General features: G+C 41.9%; 1 protein-coding gene across 1 annotated transcript in view; it reads left to right on the top strand.

The window, feature by feature from the left end:
- Positions 1-3,682: 3,682 nt before the first annotated feature.
- The window catches only part of MYRFL (myelin regulatory factor-like), a 68,127-nt gene continuing 62,215 nt past the window's right edge, over positions 3,683-9,594 (top strand). The window contains exons 1-2 of the mRNA XM_010561958.1: positions 3,683-3,929; positions 5,863-5,953. Of these exons, the coding sequence (XP_010560260.1) occupies positions 3,683-3,929; positions 5,863-5,953 (338 nt within the window). The remainder of the gene's footprint in view (positions 3,930-5,862; positions 5,954-9,594) is intronic.

Consider the following 9,594-nt stretch of genomic DNA (forward strand, 5'->3'; position numbering starts at 1 on the left):
GTATTTGTTTTCCTTCCATTACCTGTGCAGGTATTCACGTGATACTGATCTCAAGGTAACTTGGAAAACTACCTTTTCTGTTTTGGATAATGTGGATAACTTTTGCTTCCCTGCATTTAATTTCCATTGTGCTAAAGTGATTTTTTTTTTTTTCTGTTGACCTTGGTGAGAGGTGGCAACTCCCAACTTTTAATTTCAAGCTAGGAAATTAAAGAATCTCCAGCATCGATCAAGAAAATGTATTTAAGCCAAGACATTTAAATCAGTGAACAACAATCTGGGGCTGCTAGCCAGCAAATGTGTTGTTTATAGATGTTAGGAAATTCATACCATGTTTCTTAAGTTCACTTTAAGTCATGGGGATCAAAAGCTAACTTTCTTGGCTTTGCTTTCAGCAACATGTTTGGTTTTATCAAGCTATTTGTTCAAGTACTGCATTGCATAGCTGTTAAATACTCCAAATAGTGTTGGAGATGAATTATATAATAAAATCTCACAATCAGAAATTTTTTCAGGAACTGACTTGGAAAACGGGACTTTCCTAGGGAGTATGGGTTAGGTTCTGTTGGCTTTTGTGACAATGATACTTTGATGGTAGAAGGTATCTTGGAGATTTTACCTGTATGAGGTCTTTAACTAGAATTAGTAATTGTAATTCTAGATTTATTAATTTAACTCTTTTTAGAAGGTAGTTTAGCAGAACATCTGGCTGGGCCAGCGTGAGGGGGAGAAGCTCTGTCGATTCCATTTAATTGCAGGACAAATGAACCATCTTGGGAGGTTACGTTCCTTGGGTAACGTCGTGTGGTTCTGTGCAGTGCTAGAATACGACAAAGGTCTGCGAACGCCGCGCAGCACGCAGGGATGCTGTGAGATGGCTGAATTTCATTATCTGGACGCTGAGATTAGATACGTGTCAAGGCTACGAGGGCTAATCATTATTTGATTCAGCAGGCAGTAGCTAGGCTCCTCTTGCTGTTAAACCATAGGTAAACCCGAAAAAGTGATTTAAAGGCAGGGTTTGCACTCTTCAAGCTGGGGTTAACTTCACTGAATGTAAGGCCAGCTTTAACTGATGGTCTCTCTCCAGCTTAGCGCTGCGGCTTGGGGGTTGGCTTTATAATGCCACCTTGTGAGGCAAGAGCAATAAACTGCTGGTGCTAACTTGGTGGCCTCTGAGATTAGTCATAGCAGCGTTAGAACATTGTCTTTCAAGGCTGCAAAAAAAGCTGAGTCCTGCAATATCAAGTGGAGCCACTGAGAAAGTCTCTCTGCTTCGTCGGTAGTTCAGTTTTGGTTTCCAGATGCATCAGCTGGCAGCTGAGCGCATTTGTAGATCTGTTTTGTAAGATTATTTGAAATTCATGAGCAAAAAGGATCTCATTTTCCACATTGCTTTAGTTCCTTACAGTGCAGATTTGTTTTGACGCTCATTAGTGAGATAAACTCGCATTTGCAATATTGAGAGGGCGCAGTCTGAAAAAGCAGTTTTTTTCAAGGAAAATGAGATAATGTTTGTTTTCCTGCTGATTGCTCCTTTCAATAGTTAATAGACCTCTTAGATTAGATATGACTCTGACTGGGATTTGACCTTGGCTTTTTCTCATTCAAGTAAATGGCTTTATTCTTGTGTTGTGGCCATGCTGGGAAGTTCTTGTCTTTTTTTGTGTCTCATTTCACTCCCACGCTAGAGATGTCATCTCTGATGCAAGTTTTTTTCTATGAGTTCTGTTGGAATTAGTATTTTTAATTAAAAAGATTTGTATTTTAGGATCAGAAATGTCCTGTTTGTCAAGGGAAGGTCAGAGCTCCTGATGTCCGGGTATAGCAGAGCAGTCTATTCTTGCTGACGTTATCAGTGGGTTGAGGAACTTGAATGAAGGCCAACCTAGTTACAACGTTAAACTGAGTCTTGTCATTTTTCTTGTTGTTGGAAGGTACACTGAGGTGTCTGAAATGTGTGTGTTTGGTCTCAGTGCTCTCTGTGATCTAAAGAAGCAGAATTGCCACCTCTCTGTATGCTCATGCTCCTGCATGGATAACACGGAGTATAGTTTAGAGCTCTTGCTAAATAAATTAAGCCACAGAACAAACATGCCATTAAACGCAAAACACTTAAAACCCAAATCTGTCTTATACCATTTTAAGGATGAGAGATTGAAACAGGAGTAAAAGATGAAATGGGAAATTCAAAATATTAATGGCACGTTTCTCTGGCAAAAGTTACTTTGGGGAAAAACCATCTATCTTGGCACAAGCTTGCTCCTTACCACTTGGAGTTACGGGTCTTTCTGACATTGAATAACTTAGACTGTGATGTGTCCTGGCTGGGCGCAGTTCTGCCAGCTACAGTGGTTTGTCCTTAACCCATCCCTGTTTCTCGCTGCCCTGTGCCCGAGGTCCGTGGCCGTAGCTCTGCCAGCCCGGCAGCTTTTATCAACGACTCCAGGTCTGTTCCAGTCAAACCGAACTGGGCTATCTTGAACACTTTGAATAGTGACCAGTACTTGGAGTCCTCTAGCGTGAAAGAAGTTAAGGAACTCTATAAGCCACATAAGCAATACTTACCTTAGCGTGAGTTGATGAAGTTCAGCTGGACTTTCCACTGAGCCTGTATAGTGGAGCTTGTAAAGCGCTGAGGCCTGTTTTAGTGGTGAAGTATCTTGAGATGAAAATCAGTTAATAATTCTCAAGTAAAAACATTCCCCTGAAGTTGCAAGAGTTTGTAGCAAACATTATGAATTTGTCCTTTCAGCAAGTGGGAATTACCAAGTGCTGACCGCGGTCCGTGTGCCATTTTTTACTCCTCAAGCTGTATTTAAGTATTGTTCCCTGTACAGAGCAGCTGATGTTTTAACATGAATCTTACTACAAATAGCTGGACTTGGCTGGGAACTTCCTGGCATTCTCTTTTAATGCCAGGAAATTACCAGTTTAGCATTGATTTTCAGTCAATACTAGAAGTTTTGACAGAGTATTTTTTTTGATTGTGGACTGAATTTATGTTTGCAGAAAGAGCATCCTGATAGCCTGGTTATTTGGGTACTCCTTTAGAAAGCGATGGCTGTGGTTCAAGCCAAATTCAGAACAGCGTCTGACTCTCTGAAATGGCTGCGCTATTAAAGACATAAAACATCCTGCAAGGAAATTTCTGGTTCTCTGCGCCCCCTCCTTCACTTTGCATTTAGATACTATTGGGAAGGGGGCAGCTGATTTAAATGCGGTCATATGTAAGGCACTACATGGAAATAGTGGGAGAATTAACTGAGGCGGGTAAGTCGGGGATGGAGGCTGATGGCTACGGGCGTATAAAGTGCATGACGAACCTCATGGCTGGAGGAAAGGCGGGGATGTCTGCCAGAGAGATGAAGCAAGCAGCCGTCGGATCAGGAGGCTGGAGTTTGGACTCATCCTTGGGGACCCGGGGCTGGGAATAGGGACAGGGTAGGTGAGAACGGACAGGGAAACAGAGGCCAGTGGCAGGACTGACAGGTTTTAGACTTCAGATTGAAGGAGAGAGAAAAACAGAATACCAAGCTTACAGAGAAATGGGAAAAATAACATCATATGCTGATGTGTCCCCCAGTGCGGACTCTTCCCGGAGATGTCTGGGCACGTCGCGGTGCCGAGTGTGGGCTGGGAGCGGAGACCCCCCGGCGCCAGCTGAAAATTGGGGCTCGCGATGTGCTCGCAGGGGTCTCTCGGCAAGGCTCGTCCCACCGCGTACGCGCGGTTCTCTGCTTTTGCAGCCGCCCGATGTCCAGGCGAGCGGCTGGCTTGCGTGCTACCTGTATCTATTAAGTGCTTACTGGGATCAAATGCCTGTGAAATGGATGCCACCATTTTAAATAAATTTGCGTGCGATCCAACAGCTCCTCCTCTGCTGAAACAGATGCCAGCGCGAGGGTGTGATGCCACCGGCCTGGAAAGTACCTTCAGAAAGACAGAATAAAGTTCTACAGGGCAGCCCAGTGCACTGGCTCTTCTCTGCACCTCTATTGAGAATTTTGTTTTGCCTACCTTCTTCCTGGTGTGCTTCCCTCCTCTCCCAGCACAGAATCCCCTATTCCTTCCTTCTCCTCCTACCCATTTAACTGCTTATGCAAAGTGGAGAGGTTAAGAGGGGATGATACACGTTGCTGTTGTCATCACTTGGCAACAGAGCTCATCTCTGGACTGTGGGATGCCCCTATTAAAGGCCATGTCCTTGTTTGATTCATAGCTGTACTTCAAAAGGGTCTCTGAACTTGGTCAAGATAAGGAATTCTTGGGTTTGCGGTACTGGAAAACACTTTGTATCTGACCTCTGGCCTCATGTGAATAACAAAATTATATCATTCTGCATGAGGGCTAGGCAATTTGAACAGGAGGGTAAAAGGAGGAGAAGGCGATGGAATTGTTTTCCTGTGGACTACATTAGCAAAAGGGGAAGTTTTTGAGATTCGAGAGGGGATATCCTAAATTCAGACCTGAAGAACAGAAAGATGAGAATCCAGCAAGCTTGAGAGAGGTTGCTAAGGAAAGCCAGGCTCTCTTGTAGTCTCAAGCTGGTTTTACAAATTGTTTTGCTGCTACTTCAAGACTTTCCATGTTACAATTTTGCTGAGGCAAGTAAATATGCTGCACCTATTGAATCTGTTCTTCTCTGATATGCAGAGGACAGGCTTGTGTACAACGTCGGGATCTTGGGATGCAAGGATGTATTGGTAGCACACCTGCGAGTTGCTATCTCACGGTGAAAGGCAGCCAAAATTAAGTCAGCAGCAGCGATAAGCAAACGATGCCTAGATTAACCTGTGATCACAAAGCAATTCAGGAGATGTTTCTTAGCAATGTGAATTTACGTATTGAGACAGACGCACGAGGGAATTCCTACGCGTGGTGGTGGAAATGGATTTTTAGGGGAAATGGCGTGTGTCAGCTGCTCGGGGCTGAGCCACGCAGCTCTGGATGTATAGGCTCGTCCATTTTATCTTGTGTAGCAGTGTGACAGCCACACACGGCTCCTGCGCCTTGCTGGAGGGAGCAGGAACTTCAGTGTCCTTATCTTGTTTGCTTTTGCCACACCTGTATTTATGGAAGGCGTGCTGGAGAGGTGGGGAGCCTACAGAGTAGTTCTGTTTGTTTGTGGTTGTTGTTTTTTGTTTTTTTTTTTTTTTTAAGAGAGTTCTGGCTGACTTTTGTAGAAAGTTGTCATGAATTCTGGAGAATTTATAATCATAAAAATCTGTTTATAGCCCTCAGTTACCAAGCAACAAAGGACAAAGTACTGAACCTTTCTATTCATTAATACATTTAACATGTTAGTGGGCTGTTTTTTCAGGGAGGATAAAAGGAAGCCACCAGTCAAACATTTCTCAAGCTTTATTTCTGCTTTCTTCAAGCTCAGGATGGTGGATTTTTAAACTGAGTCTGTCACAAACTCACTTGCAGTACTAATGCAGAAAGTGGATCTGTGTGAGACAATGTCTGAGCTTTGTCCCAGTTGCCTCTTTTGATCCCAGTGTAAAAGGGTGTGAAGTTATCTTCAAAACCCCCTTTTCCAGTTGCAGACTGGGGCCCTTCATCCTCGTGCTGTGGCAATTCAGTGAAGCCTTAATGCTGAGGATGAACTGGTGTTTGCCTGGTGCTGCTGTCGTCTTTGCCTTCCTCTGCACACCCTCATTTATTCTGCATTTCCCATCATCTTTTTTCCCAGGATGACTAAATGAGAAGTGTAACCCACCCGTTACACACAAGACAGGATGGATTTGGTTTTCCTTTGTGTAGGAGAGTGGGCAACGTTACTTAGCTGAAGTACCGACGATTCCCTCCCCAATTCTGCTCTCCTAATTTCTGTCTTTCTGACATTCTTAATTTTAGGGCAAGACGTCCATGGAGCCTTGGAGAATCCCATGGTGGATACAAGTATGTTGGAAGAATTCATCAGTAGCGACGCAGAGTTTGGAACTTTGTAAGTATCACCATAACATGTACTTTCCCTCCTTAGCAACATCTCTTACATTGTTTTCAGTAGTGCCATGATAAAATCGGAATGCAACAGTCAGACCTGAAATCTGAGTTTCAGGAGGATTATGGCGCTCTTGATATTGTTACTTACTTGAAGCTGTATAAGATGATGTGGAAAAATGAATTATAGGCAGTAATGGAAATACAGTCATCTTGTTCGACAGAATGAATGATAATGAAGTCTGGGATAATTTACAACTGTTATGCTAATTGGGGCATTAAATGCAAAGCTGTTATTTTAACATTCCTGTAAGTGCTAGTTTAGTGTTTATGTACAGAATAAGTGATATAAGTGACACTAATGTATAGTAATTTGAGAGAATAACTTAAACCTCCCAGTCTGAGGGAAGCAGGGCTACTGTTTTCATTCTAACACTTCATTCAGAACAGAGACTATCCATTAATCTCTTCTGAGACTAACTCTAAGAGATACAAAGGATGCATAATGCAAAGGGTCGTGGTCAAGGGTGGAAAGTTATGCAGCATAGATCTATCAAAGACTTCAAAACCAAATCTTTCATCTAGACAACTGTCAGATGACTGTTGTTCAATGCAAAATATTATTAATGGGCTGACACTTGCACTAGCCAAGAAGCAGAGCAAGAGGGGATGTCTTACAAATAATTAAACATGGGATTTTTTCATTCCAGACACACTCAGCAGCACACATATTTACTTACAGTGGGCTAAATAGGCTTCTACCTGCTCTAAATCATGAATAATGAATTGATTCTCTCTCTGCCCACGCAATAAAAGTAAAGAAGGAAGAGGTGGTTATATATAAATATATATAACCTTTATTTTTTGAATAAGTAAACACGTATTGGGTAAACAGATTATTAAACTCCTGTATGACAACTTTAAAATATTATTCTTTTGCTTTTATACACAAAACATAGCAGAAATATAAATGTGTATACGTATGGTATTATGTAGCTTCGGTATGTTAGATATTGTAGTTGCAGTGCTACTAAGTATTTACATGCAAGGAAATAATACGTAAAACTACTACAGGTTTGCAGGCTCAGCAGGATTTTACACTGATACTACAGTAATACTTCATTAATTGTGGGATTAAGAAGAACATTTACTGAATCATTAGATCTCTAAAAGTCAAATTATGAAGTATTTGTCTGTATTGCAGACTATTTGTGCATAAACAGAATAGAACCTCATAAAGGAACTTGCCAAAATGCGTCAAAGGAGAAAAATATTAAAAGCCTCCATATATATATATATATCAAATGCAGATCACCATAATGGCATGTGCAATAGTGAATGCAGAGTGCAATGAATAGGGTGCTGTTACCACCAAGGTCTTGGGTGCATCTGGAAGTGTCCATTAAAAGTTGTCTTGCTTCAGGCAGGCTATTGGCATTATATTTATTCTCCTCTTACACAGCATGTGAAGCACCATGTGATTTCCTCATCTTACTCTTGAGCGGTGGAAGGAGAAAAAGGGTTGCATATCCTTTCCTAAGGAGGCATTTAATTGATATGCTATGTCTGTAACACAGGATCACTTAAACTACAGAATATCTTTTCCTTAAAAAGCGTAATACCAGTTTCAGTAAAGTTCTAACTTGGAGATATATCCCTACTACCTCTGTACTTCATGAATGCTTTATTTGTCCTATAAAGTGTTTGTCTCTGTATTTTACTGAAATACTCTCACTTAAAGCAGAAATTGAGTACCCAAGACAGCATTTGAAACTAGGAACATGAACCAAATGTGTAGAAGGGAAGTTTTAGACTTTTATGGATGTATCTTTTTAAATTTTACAAGGCATATTTAGAATTCAGTAGCTATGGATTAAGTATCCCACTGAAAAAAAAATAAATCAAATGTTTACCTACTCCCTATTCAAAGTTGAAAACAATATTTAGAGCAGTAGACACAATATTTAAAAGCATCAGTAAATTTGTTTTGAAGGAAATCAAAGATTATTCTGATGTGGAATTTTTAAATTTATTTTTTGAGAGTAATTATGTAGTTGAAGCTAAGCCAAAATGCAGGGTTGTGGATATGGCATGTTAGAAAACCAATAGCAATACCTTTATGAAATACACAAGAACATGTCGAAAGTAATAGGCCGTGACCAAAAATGAAACTCTTCTCTCTCATGGCATCTAAACTCAGAAATACAAAACCTGAAGTAGAAAACAGTAGAATGAAAATCTGGTGATGGAAATTTTCCATTGATGCTTGAAAATATTTGCTGTGTATGTGGGAACACGTGTGTTTTTGGAATATGAGGGTGTCCATTTAAGCAATTTTGTTTTATTCAACTTCTGGCAGAACATTGGGTCTTAACAGAGGAGGTGTGCCCCACTAAATGTCTGTCATCCTTCCTCTGCTCTAGCATTTTTAGCCTGACATGTGTCATAGAATCACAGAATCGTTTAGGTTGGAAAAGACCTTCAAGATCACTGAGTCCAACCATCATCCATGCCCACTAAACCGTGTTCTGGAGTAAAACCATGTTCAGGTAGTGCTTCAGGGCAGTGTTTGAGGCTACAATTCACAGGAATACCTGAAAGGGTTAAGAGTCCATTTCTTGAACCTCCGTCTATTCCTAATGTAATAGAGGAACCCTCTGTAGGTCCTTTAAATGAGAGCGGGATGGCACAGGATTTTCTCTCCCTTAAGCTGCTTTGAAAGCGCCATCACGAAGGACTGAAAAACCTGAAGTAAAATAGGAGATGTGACAGACCTGAGCTGACAGGAGACAAGCACAGCCTCTCCACAGCGGTCTGCCGTTGACTTGGGATGCTCCTGTGTTCAATGCAGAAGGAATGAAGCAGTTTTGCTGCGTGGTGTGCGAGCATCTGCTTGTTGCTGTGACCTACTCATGAAGGACTTGGCCTAGCTTAAACTACGGGGTAGTTCCAGGTCTCGCTCTGAGTAATCCTTTACACGCTGTCTGATAGAAACACTGTAAAAGCAACGCACAGTATCACAGGGAGATATAGTGCAATATAATGAAGCGCAGGTACCAAAGAGTAAATAATCAAGAACCTTCTTTCAAACCTCAGGCATGTGAATGGGCTGAGCTGTTGGAGACAAGCAAAGCTCTTAGAGTCACCTGCACACAAGGAAACTCAATTCCTGCCTGAAAATTGGGAGAAAGCTGCACAGTAAAATATGGGCTGCCATGTTCTTGTACAGAGCAGCGTGCCTGAAGTTCTTTGGAAAGGAATCATAAGAGGTCGTGTCTTCCAACATTTATCAGTTTCAGTAACAAAAAAGAGTGAACACTTAAAAATCACAGAGCACGCTTCGGTTATTTGGCTTTCCACCATGACCTCTCCAAGCAGGGGTGTAAAGCATAAATCTTTCCTGCTTGGCTGTGGGGTTTGCCAAGGAGGTGGCTGTGGAGCACGTGGAATTTCTTGGTTCCCAGCCAGGATTCCTCTGTCCTGCCTCTAGTCCCTGGCTCTTGTCATGGCTGTGAGAGTGTAACTGCCTTTCCATCTTGTAGTCCCCGTGCCTCTGCACCTGCTCCCTGTGTCGTGGTTTAACCCCAGCCAGTAACTAAGCTCCACACAGCCCCCATCACCAGTGGGATGGGGGAGAGAATTGGG

Source organism: Haliaeetus leucocephalus, unplaced genomic scaffold (genome assembly GCF_000737465.1).
Source record: "Haliaeetus leucocephalus isolate CR32 unplaced genomic scaffold, Haliaeetus_leucocephalus-4.0 Scaffold151, whole genome shotgun sequence".
Taxonomy (NCBI): Eukaryota; Metazoa; Chordata; class Aves; order Accipitriformes; family Accipitridae; genus Haliaeetus; species Haliaeetus leucocephalus.